Source organism: Chlamydotis macqueenii, chromosome 4 (genome assembly GCF_036417535.1).
Source record: "Chlamydotis macqueenii isolate bChlMac1 chromosome 4, bChlMac1.mat, whole genome shotgun sequence".
Taxonomy (NCBI): domain Eukaryota; kingdom Metazoa; phylum Chordata; class Aves; order Otidiformes; family Otididae; genus Chlamydotis; species Chlamydotis macqueenii.
Genome location: NC_141559.1, coordinates 29,164,767 through 29,184,922, shown reverse-complemented (window position 1 = coordinate 29,184,922; position 20,156 = coordinate 29,164,767). Strand labels below are relative to the sequence as shown.

The following is a 20,156-nucleotide window of genomic DNA, read 5'->3' as shown; positions in this document are numbered from 1 at the left end:
CATTTTATATCTATTGTATTAAGAAAGAGAGAGCAGGGAAAAAACCCTGCTCAAAATAGAGTTCATGTTTCTGATGTCAGAATGCTTTGCCAAATGAAGCCCATAGAGAGTAATTGTTTCTTTGTCCATTACAGTTGGATAAAGTGATTTTGGAGTGACTAAAGGCATAGTCTAGTAACAAAGCAATTTCTTTCCATATAATTTTCTATGGCATTTGTGGTTTGTGTCTTTGTTCTCCTACTCTCCATGACTACCATTTTTCCTTCAGAATTGTTAAGTGTCTGCAGGGGACAATCACAAACCAAGGACAAAAACAGATTATTTACCAGTAACTTGAGTTCTCCTACACGATCATTTTCTCCGCAGAACCTTTCCAGCTCCCCCCTCCCAAATTTTGCTATTCAGAGAGAGGTTTTTACAGTCAGTTTGGAATGAAGTAGGAGGGTATAGCAGTGACTCACACATCTGCCGAAGGTAAAATGGCATTCAATGCATGCGCTAGTGCAATTTGTACTTACCTAAAATTTGACAACTTCAACAGCTCTTTGGTGTCTGATATGGTGTTCTCATAGATGTCTCTAAAGACCACGAATTTGTGGAAGAGGTAACGTCCCCCTCCCCTAAAAAAAAAAAAAGGAAATTCAGTTACTGGTAAGTAATACAGTTTTATATCAAGCCGTAAGGATTCCTGCTCATCCCCAATAACCTGTAATAACCTTGTCATTTACTTACTTACTGTACCAAATTGATAATTATTATAGAAGTATTTTACACTGAATGTAAATGAACTAAACATTCAAGAATCTTTTCATAATTTTTATTATATGAATATTTCAAACACACTTGGCAGTTTTTTGAAGGCAAAGAGTTTTCTGAGAGCATGAAATGATACTAAATTTGCTAGACTTAAGATATGATATGTTTTTATCTCCCTGTAAAAATCTGCAATTTTTATGGCTCCAATTCCACAGACATAAAAACTCCGACTGACTTCAGTTACTCTGAATGAATTCCTTTAAAAAAAAAAAAAAAAAAAAAGACTTCTCCTGTCGTGCTTGACCCAAAGCTAAATGAAGCAATACAAATCTCTCTAATTCACTGAGCTTTGGATCCTTGTCTTTTGAGTCTGTAACATTTAAACATAGTCAAAGTGCTTAGAAACAAAGGAAAAAAGATGCTTAGGAAAATTACTAAACAACATCTGGTGTGTTCATGTCTGCTTCATTCTGTTCAACTGTGAAACAATGTTTTTCTTCTTTGCTATGTTATAGGTAAAATGTGTAAGAGAAAATATCATTATAAATAATCCTTTAAAACAATCATGTTTCTGCCTAACCATCAAAGCATCTTTCTATTTGCAGACATCTAGGAGCAATAACTTTCTTACTTATAAATACTATAAACTTTCATCCTATGCAAGAAATTATCAGAATGGCTTCTAAAGACTTTTCTTAAACCTTCCATTTTTTTGTCTTTATTAAACTTTCTTTTTTTCTCAAGCTCCTCATAATCTACATTGTGACTCCCTCCCTGTGTTTATAAAACTTCTCATGTTTATTTCAGTGACAGTTTATATTCATTCTAATTTTAATTTTCCAGTTTTGATCTTTAAGGGAAGACAGTATATAGGAACATGCTCTCAGATAAATGATTATTTCACTGACATAGTTTTCTTTTATTTCAGTCAGCCAGTCTCAGTGAGCTCAGAATCAAACCCAACACGTATTAGGAACTTGATAACCACAATATTATCAGTAGCTCCGTAATTCACTATACCCTATGACCAGATCAGGAGGGAATATTCCTGGGAGTATGCCAAGGGCGGGAGAAATTTTGAGTCCATATCTCAAGTCTGGACCAGATCCTAGTGTAGAAGAGTAGAGGAGACAGGCATTTTAGTGCTACTTGGCCTAGAAGTTTCTTTCTGTGAAAAATGCTTTTTTAGTTTAAAGAATACTACTACAAACAGAAATGCTAACTCACTGTTGCGCTTTCTTTTTATGTAGATACCCTGCAGTCACAGCTTATCAATATGGGTGTTATTCCTACATTAGTGAAATTGTTGGGTATTCATTGCCAGAATGCAGCTCTGACAGAGATGTGCCTTGTTGCATTTGGCAATTTAGCAGAACTTGGTAAGTACACAATATTAATCTCAAATTTACATCCAGTTTTCATAAGTTAAATCTTAAGACTAACAAAAGCCTTGCGTTGATGCTTGTTCCGTTCCTTTTGCTACATTCAAAATGTAAAGTAAGCAGTTTCTGCTTATTGTCTCTAAAATCTATAGTTCCCTTTTTTTTTTTTTCCCCTTCAGTAACTGAAATTTATTTGGGTACTTAGTACAACGTTATGTTTTATGTTGATATTCTTCAATGCAACTAAGCACATTTTAAATAATCTAAACAGTATTTTCTGAGCACTGCTACTTACTGTGAATTATTTATTAATAATATAAATAATATATTCTGGTGTAGCTCCACAAAGTTATATCGGGATTAAATATGGCTCGTGGAAACCACTGAATGAAACTGACAGGCACAGTTCATAAATCTGCCTATACAATATTATTTTAGAGGTAGACTTTTAACATGTTCTAAACTAAATACTTGCACGTATAAATCATGAATACTAAGCTGTAGATGTTCTTTTTAGCAAGTTTAGTTACAAGTTCATTTAAATTGAAGTTTGTGCTCCTGCTTTGATCCTGTGTCTTAGCAAGTGGATTAGTTTTCACTGGAATTCCACAAAGAGTAAACCAACAGGTTGTTAGGGCTCGTGGTTTATTATCGCTTGTGTTTTACATTGCTCTTCTTCTTTTGCTAGCCTATTCAGTGAAATTTTAGTCGTTGAGGTTTTTTGCACTGGAGTACAATAATATTTCTAAAAAGATTCAGCAATTCAAAATATGAAAAATACATCTGTGAGTTTGTGCTGTCTGGTGGCCTGAAGTTACGCACCACTGTCTGAAGATCATCCAATTCAAAGCCAGAGAGAATATGTTCTTTAGGTCTGATCACATAATATGTGATCACATGCTTAATAATAATAATATAGCAGACAAGTCTGCTTAACAAAACAACAACAGAAAGAGTCATCAAAACAGCACTGAAGAAATTAATAGATAGGAGATCTTAAAGATTGGCAGTCTGTATTGTCCCTGCACAGCAGAAAGTGTAATACAAGCCATTTACTGGAAATTCTAGTGCTAAAATGCAACTAAAGCTCTAAGGATTTTAAATAGAATAAATGGTTATCTTCACTGAGAACTCCATTTCCTTTCCCCCTTTAGAAAGATCCAGCTTTGTCCAGCTGAGTAATAAGAACCATGGGAAAGAAGCTTAACAGCAGCTGCTTCCCTTCCTCTTCCCGTACGCTGAAAACATGCTCGTTCTTTAAGATTGGCACAAAATTAATTTAGTTTGTAATACTTTAATCTCCCTTAAGCAATAGCTTAGTCAATCACATTGTAGCTGTAATATTTTATTTTTGCCTCATAACTTTAGGGAATTTTATTGTCAGGTTGTCATTTTTCATCACTTAAGAGACAACTACATTCCACAGATCCCTTGAGAAGCATTATATGAACTTTTATTCTGTGTCAAAGCAGGGCAAAAACCCAATAAAGAGAGTGATGGCTTTGCTTTTAAAAATAATGGAAAGGTCAAAAATACACTTAGAATATGCTATGCAATCATGCATATTGAGAGAAAACAATAATAGCATGTGCATAAAAGTGTTTAGGTCTGCAGTTCATGCTTTTTCCCATTTCCTGGGGCCAATTCTACATTAAAATAATCCCTAACCATCCCTTAGAGCAGTAGCAAAGGTGGTGGAAGGTTTTCTAACTACAGATGGCCCTCAGGAGGTGGCAACTGGAGAAGCCAGCCCAGTGGCTGGGCAGCAGCCCTACCACCTGCATCCCCTGTAATACTGCCAGTGAGGAGGAATAAGACACAGGCAATGGAATAAGAGATGCTTTTGTTGAATCTACATTTGAAGAACTGTTATCTGCTGGCTAGCCTCCTGGTAGCAAGCTAGCCCATCTGTAAAGCTCCTTTGTGCTGTCTGTGGAGTATGAAGTGACCATGCAACAGCCACGCACAGATTTCAATGGAAATGTCACCATTGTGAAACCATGTAAATATTAAAGCATTTAGTACTACCCTTCATCTCTCCCATAGAAAATGCAGTATATAGTTCTGTTACTCTTCCTGTTAAGCTGAGGGGAATCAAAGACTTAGTACATATTTTTTGTACTGTTAGTGTTTCTATAGCTATTTTCACATTCTGTTGGGCAGAAACAGCCCCAACAGCCTTGATCATATATTTATGTATTTTTAACAGCCTTAATCATAACTAGTTCAGGTCAGTACATTTATTTTAAAGTGTTAGACATTTTTGTTTTCATTCAGTGACAAGCACGAGTCTATTGTTCTTGTCTGTGAAGACCACGATTAGTCATCTTACTGAATAAACCTGATAATAAAGAGAAAAAAATAGTCCTACCTTTTGATGTGGTTTGTTTATTTGATACTGAATTTTTTCTTTTGCTTTGCAGAGTCAAGTAAAGAGCAGTTTGCCTACACAAACATTGCTGAGGAGCTTGTGAAACTGTTCAAGAAGCAAATAGAGCATGATAAAAAAGAGATGATTTTTGAAGTTTTGGCTCCTCTGGCAGAAAATGGTGAGAATTTGATTTTTTTTTTCTTACCCTATTTTTTATTCATTCCCTTTGTATGTATTTTGGTATATTGCTGTCTTTTTCAGGGACTAAATACAGAGTAACTGGCTGCCTTACTGAAAGCTGCTATGGCTGATTCTTGTGGTGACAACATATAAAGTGAATAGGTCTTAATTGTGTGAGCATATGACAGGAGCCAACAGGCTGTTGATGCTAATTCCACCTCTGATTCATGCTGTATATGTGTATGTTGTATTTTATTTCCCTCTACCTGCAGTGGAATTATCAAAAGCTGCCTTTTAGGGGGCTTTACAACATCTGTCTGCAAAACACTGGCTCAAGCATTCGTAGTCCATTACAGGACCTGGACATCAGTCATTACGTCATTTACTGGGATCATGGAACCACTGGCAGTTCCATTTCCTATGGACATATTTTTGCAAGGGGTATGTTAATTGCAGAGCTAAGAGCTGGATGCTCTCCCCTTATTGTTCACTGAGAGATGATATACATTGAGGGTGTTTAGTGGCATGTATTACGGTAGCCCCAGGAGACCTGAGTTTCATTCACTGCTCAGGCCAGAGGGGGAAGTGATATGTGCCCGATCACTCCTCCGGGATGTTCCTCCCAAATGAGTTCTAAGTGGTTTGCATAGTCTACCATCTGCCCTTAAGAGAAAAGAAGAAATGAGTTAGCAAGTGGAGCTAGACTGAAGTGCGAAGCAGTTCTGAGTATGGAAGACATCGTAGTATTTGATGACTCTATAACTTTTTTTTAATCACCTCAGCATTAAAGTTTGTTTGAATGTAATAAATTATTAGACAGAATTTAGGTTTCAGGATTTAGGTTTCATCCTACTCTGTTGTACACATACACACTCTGTCTGTGTCTGCTGTACATAGTAGAAATCAAGATAAATTTTTACTTCGATTTTAAAAGTTATTTTGTCTTTTAAGTGGTATGTAAAAACAGGATTCCTTTTTTCAGTTCTAAATATGCACCTTTTGCCAAAATGTATTAGTTTATTACATAATAACTAGCAAGTAGCTATAAGATAGTTCCATCCTTGGAAACTAACACAGAATTGAGTCCAGCCTTTTCTGTGTTTGATATATTTCAGTTCAAATGCTTTATTTTTTTTAGACTATATTTTATAATCACAATAAAATTTGATAAGTTTGCTACTGCTGAACGTAACTCAGGTGCTTGCATGTTATGAGGGTAGTCAGCTGAACTCTTCCACTGTGGATTCAAGGTGTACTTAAATGAGTTGTGCTGGTACTGTTTAGGTGCTTTTGATTGTAAATAATTAGCAATAAGTCAGCAGGCAAAAACATCTAAATGAAGTATTTGCAGAGTTTGGGTTTTTGTGGTTGGGGTTCTCTGAGGGATTTTTTGTTTTGTGGTTGTTGTTGGACACTGGTGTAGCAATTTATATTTCAAATCACAGCACATCTGCAACCTGGTATTCTGTAACTAAAGGAACCCTCAATTTTTTTTAAGTACCTCAGTGCAAAAGTACCTATTTTTAAAAATCCCAACTGGATATTTTGCATTCCCTAATGAAGTTCATGAGAAGGTCAGCCGCTCTTGGAGGAACAATGAATTTCACTCAGGCAAAAAGCCCAGTGACAACAGGCAATTGAGAGTCAGACACATCCTTCACCAGAGGTAGAACACTTCCTCACCCTATTGTCACTTGTAAACTATATGAAAAAGATATTTCCAAAGGTTTGGCCCTTAAAAATATTTTAACTTGGGTTAAACTCCTTATTGTTAAAACACCATTTCATGCAGAAAGCTAAAAGAAATCCATTTGTTTCCACATTTCTGCAGAGGTTTGTAACTGCTTTCTAAAAATCAACATGCAAAAACTACCAGACTCACTTTCACGTAACAAAAAGACATAACAGCGTCAGACAACCTGCTATTCCCACTTAACAGAAATGGAGTTTAGGTGTGTAAAGGAGATTCCCAGCTCCAAGATCACAGGAAAAATCTGTTAAAGATTGTGTTGTAGAAACAACAGAAAAAATATTGCTCCCAAGTCCTATGTCACCACCTGAAAAACATGTTTATCCCCTTCTCTGCTGAGCCTTGTTGCCAGTAACAGCTAAGAAATTAGTTTGACTCATCAGTTTCCAGTTTTTATTCAATCACAACAAATTTCTCTCCCAGCCTGGCCAAAAGGATTTGGCCTTACTGTACTCCTCCTGCATCCCTTTCAACAAATGGCAGAAATCTTGGCTCAGCTGATGAAATGGGCAGTTACTTGCTCTGAGATTTCGTCAAAAAGTTCTATATTTTATGTCTCAGTGAAGTCAGTAGCTCTTCTGTACATGAAACAGAAGAAGAAAACCTAAGTTTGTTCTGCAACACAGTCAAAAGTCTTTGGAAAGCCCAAATACAGCATGAGCCTTTTGAGTCTGCTGCATGGTGACTGAGATGCCAGAAGTTTGCTGTTGAGAAATATCCTCCTTTTTGAGAAGTGAAGAGCAGCTCCATACAGCTTCAGCATGTAATTGTGCTGTACAGGCAGTCCGGAGCCAGGGAAGGGCCTGGTAGATGAATAATAACAGAAGCTAGGCTTGAGAATTTAAAATAAAGAAGTTGCCATTTTATCTACACAAGCTGTCAGTGAAACCACTGACATCACCACTTCTTTTCACAGTCTGTTCTGTGTGTATGTACAACAGATGTTTAAAATCATGATTCTGACTCCTATTATCCATGCTGTTCTTCAGATGTCATTAAACTGCAGCTGGTTGAAGCAGGCTTGGTGGAGTGCTTACTTGAGATCGTCCAGAAGACTGTGGACAGTGACAAAGAGGATGATATTGCAGAGCTTAAAACAGCTTCGGATCTTATGGTTTTATTATTGCTTGGAGGTAAGCACAGTGCATCACTACCTTTTGCAAAGCAACAGCAGATACCTGTAATGCCGTTTGGCTACTGAATGTTACTGTTTATTAATTCTCTAAATAACCTGGAGATCTGCTACCTGCCTGTTAACATTTAGTGGGTCAGATTTTGTTTTTTCATCCCATTGCAGGACTGGATTATTGTGAAGCCAGCAGAGCTTCACAGATATAAGGATAAAAATTTTCCCTAACAAACACTTCTTTGGCTTGCTGACTGTCTATGCTTTTTACCCCAGATGAATCTATGCAAAAGTTGTTTGAAGGAGGAAAAGGCAGTGTGTTCCAAAGAGTACTTTCATGGATTCCTTCCAACAGCCATCAGCTACAGCTTGCAGGAGCATTGGCTATCGCAAATTTTGCCAGAAATGGTAAGAATATGCCATAATAGCTTATGTTAATTTATCTGTGCCCTTCTATCATGCTCTGTCTGTACAGCTACAAACAAAAACTGCATGTCACGGTAAAGCTGGTATTGAGCTATACAACAACATCAGTAGTTTTATGCTTCACAATCCTGAAGAGCGTTAAGCCTGCTTTAATGATACTGTTTCACATTTGTAGAGAGGTATAGGAGATTTCTGCCTTCTTCAGTGTTTTTCTGTCACTCTAAATTTGTCATGAGCACTGCAACTCCCATTGACGATGGTGGTCAAATTCTCAACCACAAAATCTAGCAAGGAGCAAGAAAATAACCCTTCTATTCTTAAAAAGCTCTTGTAAAAAATTTTAGTAATAATCTTCCATTCACAAGTGACTTGTCTTCTCTCACACAGACGGAAACTGCATCCATATGGTGGATAATGGCATAGTTCAAAAGCTGATGGAGCTTCTAGACAGACATGTGGAGGACGGAAATGTAACTGTTCAGCACGCTGCACTGAGCGCTCTCAGAAACCTGGCTATTCCTGGTAAGCCTCACTTTGCATTGCTAATTACCTGAAGGTGAAATTCTGTTCTCCCACTGCACCCCTCTAAGGAGATGCAGGTGGGAGAAGTGACTGACAGTCCTAGAGGCAGGTCAGACTGCTGCTTTTCATTCAGGCCCATCATCATTTTTGTGTCTTTTGCACAGCATTTGTTATCAGCAGTTTTAAATATATCATGGGCCTGTGGAGTGTCCGTTGCCACTTTGATTCCACAGTATCATCCTCCACCAGGGAAAGGGCAGCTTTGTAATAGCCAGGGACCTGAAGTGGCCTCAGATATGATTTCTCAGTCCTTTCTGTCCAGAGCACTGCGGGGTTTTTTTGTTTCATTTGGGATCTTTCTCACAGCTGAGAGTCCCCACCAGAGAGCAGTGCCAACTTTGCTGAAATATTGTGTCTTACTGTAACTTCCTCAGGCTTCAATAATTCCCACATTAGAGCTGGAGACACGCTGTTAGAAAAGCCAGCTTATTGCAATTAGTTACTGCTTGTAGGCAATGAACTGACTGCTAATTCTGTCATTTTCAATAACTTAATTTGTATGGGTTTTGATTACCCAAGCATAAAAGGCAGAGCATATGCACATAGACACAAAGCAAGTCTGTAATACTTGTGTATGCTTTCTCGTACCAAGCCAAAAATAGGTCTTTCATCCATTTAACCTTATTTTACTATTTTCAATTTTGACAAACAGTAACTTTCTAAAAATTGTCATACATACTTATCTAAACCCATGCAGCTTTAGCGGTATGCCATTTGCTTACCTTTCTCAGGTGAGTAATTCTCTTAACTTCCATCGGTCAGCAAGCTTCCCTACATAAGATTTAATGTCTATTGTTATAGAAAAATGAACAAGTGATAGCTGGCTTCAGTGATGAACTGCTTGTTAAACACTACTTTGAATATGAAATAAGTACTTTTTTCTACATACAATATTGGATCAAGTTTGCACCTTACATATATTTCAGAGAACTCCATGAAAGCAGAGAATGTAGGCTAGTGGAGGGGCGACGAAAGAGAGTTTGGGGGGGCAATACAAGCAGTACAGGCACCAGACATGTTAGGCCACAGTGGTGTTTGTATAAGGTATTGGAACTGGGTAAGAGGTTACTGTGCTAATTAGATGCTTTAGTTCCTTTGCCTGTGTGAAATGGAAGAGTGTTCTTGGGAATCAGAGAAGTTTCCTCATAATTTGGAGTGCAAGTTACCAGCCTGGGCTTCTGCTTGATGCAGTTTGTGGAAGACACCTTTCCTAGACCAAGGGGGAAAATGTCTAGCCTTCAGTTTACGTTCAGGTTGAACACTGGAAATTAGAAAAGCACTTAATTTCACACCTATGTCTTAGCAACCATGACATTTTTCCACAATATAGTATCGTCAGCGCACACTCATGTTCCTGAAGTCTGTGTTCACAAGCTATTTTTCAAACTGTGTCTGAAAATTTGCTTGAGGACCGTCTTGGAAATAAACTGCATCTTCCAGAAATGTTCTTGACATCATTCCTGTTCTTTATTCATGCAGTTGTAAATAAGGCTAAGATGCTATCAGCTGGTGTTGCAGAAGCTGTATTGAAATTTCTCAGATCCGAGATGCCCCCTGTTCAGTTCAAGCTGCTGGGAACATTAAGAATGTTAATAGATGCACAAGGTAAAAATAAACTGTTCTCTATGTTAAATGATTCTCTTTGGTTCAGTCTGTGATACGCTGCCAAGATTTTTACAAGAGAGAAGCAGAGGATTTTTTTTAAATTTTATTCCTGAAGTCTTGGAATAAATCTAATAAATATGCAAAGGGAGAGGAATGTGGGTTGATTTTTTTTCAGAATTCCTAAAGTGACTACCAGGGACTGTTAGAATAGGTGTCAAATACTTATTTACTTTTGTACTTCAGAACTCTCCTACACTGTCATGTTACAAGTATGTATTGAGGCGTAAGTGTTTTAAGCTACCATTCCTGTTTCGCTGTTCATTTACTGCATTTTCTGGCTGTACCTAGCTCCTTGGAACAGACTAATGCACTTGTTAATTGATAAACTGCAATTTCAAAATGAACAAGCACCTCTTATAACAGCTTGTTCCAGGATGAGGATTTATAAAATCAGAAATCTGCTAAAACTCGAAAGTAGTTAATGAGATAAATTAGCCAAGTATTTATTTTTTATCCAGTCTCGTGCATTTTTTCAAAAGGTCCGTTCTAGTTCTAGCAAAGCTATTAGATGTGAAATATAAATTCATTGAAGAAACTTACGTGGCTTACAGTCTATAAAACCTAATGTAACTGACCACGGTGCTCCCTTCTGGCAGTGCTCCCTCCTGGATTTAAATTTTTGAGCTAGCTCCCCTGGGAGTGTGACATCACCTGTATTTTCTTTACTGTTAATCAGTGCACAAGCCTCATTAACTCGGCTGATAAGTTGTTTTCAAAAACTGTATTTTGTTTCCATTTTGACTGGCTTTACTTGTTTCCATGCAGCCTAGACTTCTCCCACTCTTAGTGCAAGCTAGAGAAATTCTACTGAAACTCCTCCTAGTTAGTAACTTTCAGCTTATTTTTCTAACACTTGCTTTAAAAAATGTCACTTTTTTTTGTTGTTATTGACTCCCGCGTTGTGTAGCAGAAGCAGCTGAACAGCTGGGCAAAAATGTAAAACTGGTGGAACGATTGGTGGAGTGGTGTGAAGCCAAGGATCACGCAGGTGTCATGGGAGAGTCCAACAGGCTACTTTCTGCACTTATACGACACAGCAAATCAAAAGTAAGTTAGTGGTGGAAAAGGTCGGCTTGTAAGAACTAAGAGTTACCTCTGCGCTTGGTATTGGTAGCCAAGGTCTCTGGTATTTAATCCTTCTGGGACCTGCCCGTCAGACACAAGGCTCACTGGAACTACATGGTTTGAGGGGGAAAAAAAAAAACCTGAAACAAAGCAAAACGATTTCAGAGTTGCAGGCCAGTTGAAGGAACACTTAGGATTCACGTGGCTAAGTTCTGACTCGTTTTTATTTATACTGTATCCTGTGGAAGTTCAGCGTGCAGTATCATCTGCGTTTTAATGATGGTATACATGGAGAGTCATTGCACTCACTTGTTATGATCTTGCTGTACATTTGTATAAAATTGACATCCAGAAATAGTTCTGTCCCCCTACTCTTCATATAGCATATTTCAGAGTTTTAAGATTCTAACAGGTCATTAGAAATTATCATTTATTCCAAATTCTCACAGAAGCTTGCTTGCACATCGCAAAAGGTACAACATGAAGCGAAACTGTGGGACAGATCATTCTGTCCCTCCTGTCGCCTTCACATCAACCAAGTACTTTTACATAGGCATTCCTTGCTCAGGAGAGTGTTAGGCAAAACAGAGCCTCAGAAGGGACAAAAGCATCTCCTCTGGAAACAAGCTATTTCAGGCTGCATGACTGAGCTTAAATAGCAGGTGTGATTTGGAGAACTCAAACTTGTAACAGTGACCCTTTCACTCATACAGAGCATTTGCAAAGTGAAAAACATATTGTGGACTGAGCTTGTCCAAAAACAGATCAACAGGCCTTACAGAGATTTAAATCATTGCTGATTTCTAATATTGCTGTCTTTCTAATGCCCATTCTTCATTTTACATTCAGCCTCTAAAACTGATCACATTTCATTTTTCCCGAATTCTTATTTTTTCTGTACCTCACACACAGAGTCCACAAGATCCATGCATAGATAGCATACGCCACCACAAGTGCAAGTTTTTATCCATACTCTCTACAGGAAAACAGAATTCAGCTCTGACTACTGAGACATTATTGATGGTGTCAAGTAGCTATTAATACAGAAGTTAACAGAATTATCACAGATGAACTTTTGTGAGGTTTATGTAGAGGAAACTGACTGGAAGAGGAGAACAGAGCTGAGAGTGTGGGCTTTTTAATGCTTCTACTGCCCTCTAGGTTTGAATATGAGTATGACTGTATGGTTCTTAACAGCACATCAGATCTGAATTAAGTTTTTAATTTTAAAGGATTTGGGGTAATATTTACAGTGACAGTCGTTTAGAAAACTTATGTCTCATTCTAAAAAGTGGAGTAGGTACTTACGAGTCAAGCCACGCTAGAACCAAACCTGACTGCTGTAGCATCTTCAGTATCATTATCTAAAAATATTTCAGTTTTCAAGGATTATGATCATATTGTGTCTGTTTCCTTCCATAAAGAATGTCACTGCATAACCTGTGCAAGTACTGGAACATAAATCATTCTGAACACATGTATCAGTTAATGAGTTTTGGCTTGTGGCTGGAGTTAGAAAGGGATGTGTGCCTTAAATGGAAATTCAACACATTGATTAAAAATTTAAATCAGATTCTAATTTCAGGAAATAACTACTTCAAAACATTATGCATCCACAGAACAGAAAAAAAAAAAAAAACCAACCAAACAAAAAACATCCAAAACCACCAAGCCACATTTCCCTTCAGTTCCCTTCAGCATGCCACATTACCTGATTTTCAGGCAACCATTTTGCAAGTATTTCTAGAACATACAATGGTGAAAACATTAGGTGCAAACTCATTTTTTAAATGATAATTAACAAGCAATCAAAGACCTGCAGACACCAGAAGTCTTTATTAATCCTTTGTTACATACATAAGTTGGATCAAATTTTGGACTTGAAAACAGAATCAGAGTTGCATATTTTTAAGCTGCTTTAAAGCCAATTAACCCAGTCAGCATTTTCATTTCCTAGGTCCTGGGCAGCAGCTCATTTTAACTGCTGGCTTTAGAACAGAAACCAACACACTGGTATCCCATAACTATCCTTTCCTAACCTGCTTTATATTTGAAGAAAAAAATTCCACGATACTTCAAGAGAATGCTGCTCATTTTCCTGCCCATTTCTAAAAATCTTTTTCAAATCCACCATTTCTGTTACGTAGTAGGGTGCAATACTTGTGCTCTTACCTGTCTGAACATTCTGAAGAAACTGAAAATTCATGGAGAGATGAAGGATTTGAAAACTATTAAAACTCTATGCGTGTGTCTCCTTATACCAAATAGATGGCTTGTTGGGAGCTTTTGATAAGCTGTTCTGAATATCACAACATAAAGAAGGGAAAACTAACCATCTTTGAACACCAGATGGGTTGAAAAATAACAAAGAGCGGACACATGGTTAGGCAATTGATTGTATGCCCTGGGAACTTACTTATGTTACACAGTATAGCCTGGAAAAAGAGTTGCGTGTGTCCTAATCGTGTGGTTAACTGGCTTGGTTTAACAGGTTTGTTTGGTTTTTTTTCTTATAATTGCAGAGTAATAGCAAATAATTTAGAGGCCCACGCGCATGTACGTTTATGTGTAAAGTGATTATATGTGCATAAAGCCAAGAAGTATCCTTCCCAAAGGTAGCACAGCACCCAGGACAATTTTGTTACTTAGTGCAGTTTGTATGCCATGCAGAATTTTTTCATGTCTGTTATTTATTTTAGGATGTAATTAGGACCATTGTACAGAGTGGTGGCATCAAGCATTTAGTAACCATGGCAACCAGTGAACACGTAATAATGCAAAACGAAGCTCTCGTTGCGCTGGCACTAATAGCAGCTTTAGAGTTAGGTGAGTATCCCAGCGGTTAACTCCACCTGGTTTCTTTCCCGTCGGTGCCCAAGAGAAGTCGTAGAGGGAGAGTTGTGCAAGTTTCTTTTGCAATGCAGAAAAGCCTTCTTCTTCCACCTGCCTCTCAGGGGCACGGAAATAGATGACAACGCATGCAGACATAGGCAAGCAATAAGGTTATGCAGAAAACTGGAGTTTGCTGGTAACAGAGCCTGCTCCATCGTTCTGGTAGGTGACCACATGATCTAGAAAGGTCCTCAAACATAACTTTCAGATTTGGGCTAAAACCCCAAAAGCTAACAGCTAAGAAATTTGTACTTTAGAGTGGAGACTATGTGTCCTGACTACATTGCTACACTGGAACGGTTAATCCCCTTTTGACAGGGCTTATCAAAGTAAAGCTTTCACTAACCTAATTAGTGAGAGCTAAAGAATACACACAGGGGTGCATGGTGCCCCCAAAAATGTCTTTATTATTATTAAGATCTACAGAAATAGATGCAAGAGTTGCCATAAGAAGGCAGAGATGATTACATGTCTTGACCTGCCTTTGTAGTACCTCAGCTTACCCAATAAAAAGGTAGATGCCCAAGAGAAGTTTTGTTCATCCTATTTCCTTGCTTATTAACTAAGATGAGGAATGAAACAAGCAACATTACATATTTTCACTCTTGATGTCATCTCTTGCTATTGCGTACTACAGGAATGCGATGTTCAACTTCCAAATCACTGCCAATGCATCAGAGAATTGATTCCATTAAAGGAAAAATGTTCCTGTGCACTTGAGTCATCTAACCCTTCTTTGTCTTATCTTCAGACACTTAAAGTTTTCAAGCCTGAAATCAGTATCTAGTGTTTCTTAGAAAACTACAGAGACAATAACTCACATTTTGGCCTCGAAAAAGTTTTCCACGGCCTTTATAAATAGACCTTGAGCTCCCTCTACCATGGAATCAAGAATTACAACATCTATATTTACTCAGACAAACTTTCCAAAACCAAATTCAGGCATTGGAAGTCCTGAAAGCTGAAATATTGCAAGTGTTGGCCTAAATAGCTAGAGAGCCTGGTGGCTTTTCCATCAGCTCGCTGCACAGTTAAGAGTGCATTTTAGCATTAAACTCTGATGGTCCTTTCAAGCAGTTAGGCTATTTTACATTTTTACGGGAAGAGCTGTGATTCCTGTCATCATACCATCTAATACATGCTTCAGTTTTATGCCAATGAGTTATGTACCACTCTCACTAGGGTGAGAGATTCATGTTTCAAGAAATGGCTTACACATGGAAGCATCAAAGCAAGCAGCGCTTCCAGATTTACAAGTTTTCACTTGTATTTCAGTCACTGCTGAAAAGGATCTTGAAAATGCTCAGCTTGTTCAGATTCTACACAGACTGCTCTCGGACGACAGGAGTGCTCCAGAAATAAAATACAACTCCATGGTGCTGATCTGTGCCCTTATAGGATCTGGTGAGTATTCAGGAGGGGCTGCTTTCCTGAGAGATTTATGTATTTAAACCTAGTTCTCTCTTTCAGCCTGAACACAGACTGTATGCAAGCACACCCTGAGACTGGGACTCTGTTCAGAATGAATGTACACAGAAGGGCTCAGTTTACTATGACACTTTATTTAGTGTTTATTTATAGCATCAAAAAAGAGGCTGTTAATTTCTGCTTGAATATTAACTGCAGAAATTGGATGCAGCTAGCTCAAACTTCGACTGACAAGAGAAATGAAAGGCATTTAAAACTGTACAGTATCAGGTTCTCTTTGCAAATACGCAGATAACAAGAACGTTATTTTCACCTTTAGCTGCAAGTTCCTCATAATTGACATGTGATGGCTTTTTTTTTTTTATTGGTCAACTTGGTCAAGTGAAATTTGCTGGAATTTTATAACGAGCCTCCTTAGTTGTCATTTTAAATTAATTCCTACAAGAGTGGATGCAGGCAATATTTGCAAGGACACGTTTGCACACGTAGGCTATCATCCTGCTTTAGGAGGGATCCTCACACTTACCTCACTAGGAAGAGTCCTCCCCTCAGCAGCCCTCACGCCTTCGGCCCACCAGGCACAACTGTGTTGCTTTGAAAGACGAGCAGGAAATGCTCTAAGGCATCCCAGTGCTAGACACTGTAAAGTCTAATCTTTCTGAGCTAACCCTCTGCTAAAGGTCAGACTGTTTTGAGGATGGTGTGGCACGCTATGGTTTGATATTGCAACTTCCCACCTGTGTGTGGGCAAACGAAAACAAACACACACACACACACACACACACAGAGCAAGGTGTCATGGGGAAATCTGATTTCCAGCTGAGGTTTCAGGAAGAGGCTACGTTTCTTTCATTCAGTTCCTTAAGAAGTATTTACTCTGTGGAAGGAGAGCAAATTTCATTCCGTAAAGGTTTCAGAACTTACAGAAAACTAAGATGACAAAGAACGGGATTAAGTACGGAAAGGTGGAAACTCACAGTCTGTCTGCACACAGTCTGCCAAATGTGAAACATTTGAAGCTTCTCCAGAGATGAGTTTACAGCAATTCAGCTGAAGTCATTAAAAATTAACAAACATAGCTAAGTGTGTGCTGTCTCCTTAAACAAAGCTGGTTTTTTTTTTTTCCTTAAACAGAGTTCACCATGCCTACTGGAAGTGTAACTCTGGTGACATGTGCATCCATGCAAGTGAATGCTGTATTACTGCTATCTTAAAGGGACAAATATTTGTTTTTAGAGCAGTATATACATCTCAGTGTGCAAAGATTGTGCTCAAAATTGGCTAACAAGCCTCAGCTCCTAGTAAGCATCCACTTTGAGGTTAAGACCTGCAGTTTGGTTGTTACTCACAACCTTGTTGAACCATTTTGTGCTTGAGATTATCCATCTGTTTTAGAGCAGAAGCCTTTCTGCAGAGGTTCTCTCAGCCTTGCTTGTGTGTATTCCTACTACTTCCAACTAAAATCATCATCCTTAAAAATTCTGCCTGACATTTACATTTTCCCTTTCCTTAAGTATTGTCACCTGCAAGACTGACAGATTTATTTAAAGTCAAATACCTGTCTCTCTGTTCCACCAAAGTAAGGAGCAGTCTTGTCTTAGGGTTTTTTTTTAGGGTTACCCGACTAGCAAAGCTCGGTCTGCCACCACACTATAAGCTTTGCCTAGATGTGAAGTGTCTTAGCCTGCTCCCAGGGAAGGGAGAGCACATTATTGCAATATGCAGGTGTAAAGTCAAGGCTCAGCACTTGACTGACTCAGTGTTGAGCCCTGTTTCCTCTGTTCATCAGACCTGCGTAAAATCAGTGAGCACACAAGAGTAACAACTAACAACCCTGGTATGAACTTTTAATTTTTTTTTAAAACTACTTAAACTAAGGGGAGGGTGTCAAAGAGCCAAGTCTGCTCTTCACACATGTGAAAATACTAAAATGCATCTCTCTCCCACAGTCTCCACACAGTGAGCATTTACATTTACATTTCCAGATCCTACTGTAAACAGACCTGTGTAGCCATTTTAAGGTAATTGACCCAGTATAGTTCCTTAAAGTGGTTGCACTGGTTTAATTATCTGTAAGTTTAATTCTCCAGTGATGGCTGTTCTTACTACCCTTTGTTTCAGGGTATCTGGCATCACATTTCACTTGATATTGCCAACAGCTGTGTGCTAAGCAGTAAATAGATGTATATTTATATGTGATTTTTGCCATCTGGAAGTTGCTCTTGCAACTGAGTGAATGAATGGATGGAAAGAGAGAAAAATGAGGACAATGAAAAATGGAAACACGTAACTTGACGAGAAGCAGAGCACTCATAGCTAGCATAGACACTTCTGTGAGTGAGTCTCCAGGCTCACAGGAACTTGGATGTTAAGCAGAACTATACAGCCAGAGTAAAGCACAGTAAATTCCTGAAATTCAGTTCAGTAACACCTGCTTAAATACAATGATATCTCAGAAGGAGAAAGAGAGCTGAAAGCGCTTACACAGCATAACCACCTCAACAGCTTCGCTGATACCGCTCTGTATATGCAGGTTCCCAGGGGCACAGCAGTGTGAGAGTTCCCAGCTCTTACGTGGTAGGGGTTAAACTGCAAGAAAGCTGAAAACATGTGAACAAGAAAGTAGGTAGGACGGGAAACGAATGTCAAAGCCTTCTATTAAAAAAAAAAAAAAAAAAAAAGATGCATAGTATACAGCATAGCTAATCTGAAACAGATGGTTGGGATTTCTCCTGGGAAGCTCAGGCTCAGGGATTAGGCCCCTGGCAGCACCTGGGAAGCAAAAATATATGTAGGTGTTTGTTGCTGAGTGGAAGTTCACTGGAGTGGTCTGAACAGGGCACGAAACAAAAGCAGCTGCTTTAGATTGCAACTGTGAGATGTCTAGAGTACAGGGCTTTGAGAAAAATTCATTAAATTTTTTAAGAGATGGCTCAATTTTATGGGTTTTTCCTGACCTTTCCTTTTTAATACAAAGTACAGTGCAATCCAGGATCAAAATCATAAAAGGGTTTCTCAGTTCCGATTAAAACCTAAGTAAGTGCTGTATATGCATGCACAGCGGTGGGCAACGCACCACGTGTTGTAGTTGTATTCATTTCAGAGCTGAATTGTAAGCGGACAGCTAACAGTGACCAAGCGGTGACAGAGCCATTAAAGAATCATCTCGCCCACTTCACACCCAACACAAACAACCAGAGCTGATTTGATACAGACAAATGACACAGGGACGCTTTCAAGGCAAGCTCAGTTGGTCAGTCTAGTTTAAGGAATAAAGAAGAAGATGTTCACTAAAAATACTCCTAAGCATCTGTTTTGCAAGGCAATCCAGCTGGATTTTCTTAACTGCTATGCAGCAGCTTCATTTAATCTCTACCTGAAATCCATGGAGTCCATGTATGCCCCAGGCCCTGGAAAGTTTTCTCTCCATCCTCAAAAGCAATTCAAAAAAATAAATTATGTATGCACACACATTTGTGTGCCTATGTGTGTACAGGGTTCAGTAGCAAAGTTTCTCACACTTGCCAAGCTTTCCTGTTCTTTTGCCCATCTCATACAAAGCACCGTTTCTTTTACTATTTCTTTTTCCAGAACCTCTTCAAAAGGAAGTGCAGAGCATGGCATTTCTAGAAGTCGTATCAAAACTGCGCAGCCATGAGAACAAAACTGTTGCCCAGCAGGCCTCGCTAACAGAGCAGAGACTTGCTGTAGAAAGCTGAGGAAGGTCTTGTTTCCAGTGCATCCCATCACAGATTTCACCTTTGTCCTGCGTCCTGCTGCCACTCCTGCTATGTTTTCCACTGTATCACTTGTGCATGCGTGTAATGTTCCCACACAAATTGATGAACTGCTGTAGGTACCCATCCAAAAAGGTTTCTACAAATTCATAGGTGGTGTTAACATGAACCTGTCTCCACCCGTAACTGTTCTACTTGTATTCTTGTTGCTTGGGCCACATAGTAGAATGTGCATGTTGTAGTCCTATGATGACGTAGAAGTGGTACTACACAATGACTTTCCTCACGCCCCCTAACTGCATAACAATGTACTACTAAATTAGGGACAGTACAAGATGCAGCAAGTCCAGGCTAGTGTGCTGGCTGTAGAATTAAGAAGTAAATCTAGCTCCATTTTTGGTGCTTTGGAGATTCAGGTTTGAACGCAATGTACTGCTGCTCATTCACTGGTCTTGCCTATTAATGTCGAACTCGTGGTACCTAGAGGTAACAAATAAAATTTCAGTGCTCTCACTTTATCCTGTGGTTTCTCCTTTTTTTGTAATCACACGCAGAAGCCGCGCCTGCACCACCACGCACTGGTGAGGAGCCCTTTTTGTTCCTGGCTCTGGCCCCGATGCAAATCACTGCCTTTCACTTGAAGAATACAAAGGAAACAATTCCAACCCCTTTCACTGTGTGTGCTCACACAGAGGCACTGTGTGGTTAACAATCGTGTGTTTTAATAGGAATACACTATACAATCCTTATTCCATAAAGCCATGTGGGTATGAGTGCTGCTGGGCTTGCCTGGGTG

General features: G+C 38.8%; 1 protein-coding gene across 4 annotated transcripts in view; it reads left to right on the top strand.

The window, feature by feature from the left end:
* Window positions 1-19,878, top strand: part of RAP1GDS1 (Rap1 GTPase-GDP dissociation stimulator 1) — a 101,787-nt gene extending 81,909 nt beyond the window's left edge. For all 4 annotated transcript variants that reach the window (XM_086747474.1, XM_086747475.1, XM_086747476.1 and 1 more), the window contains 10 exons: window positions 2,007-2,135; window positions 4,562-4,687; window positions 7,429-7,572; window positions 7,842-7,973; window positions 8,379-8,513; window positions 10,053-10,178; window positions 11,146-11,285; window positions 14,003-14,129; window positions 15,471-15,599; window positions 19,215-19,878. In XM_086747474.1, the coding sequence (XP_086603600.1) occupies window positions 2,007-2,135; window positions 4,562-4,687; window positions 7,429-7,572; window positions 7,842-7,973; window positions 8,379-8,513; window positions 10,053-10,178; window positions 11,146-11,285; window positions 14,003-14,129; window positions 15,471-15,599; window positions 19,215-19,342 (1,316 nt within the window). In that variant the 3' untranslated portion in view covers window positions 19,343-19,878. The remainder of the gene's footprint in view (window positions 1-2,006; window positions 2,136-4,561; window positions 4,688-7,428; window positions 7,573-7,841; window positions 7,974-8,378; window positions 8,514-10,052; window positions 10,179-11,145; window positions 11,286-14,002; window positions 14,130-15,470; window positions 15,600-19,214) is intronic.
* Window positions 19,879-20,156: the final 278 nt, after the last annotated feature.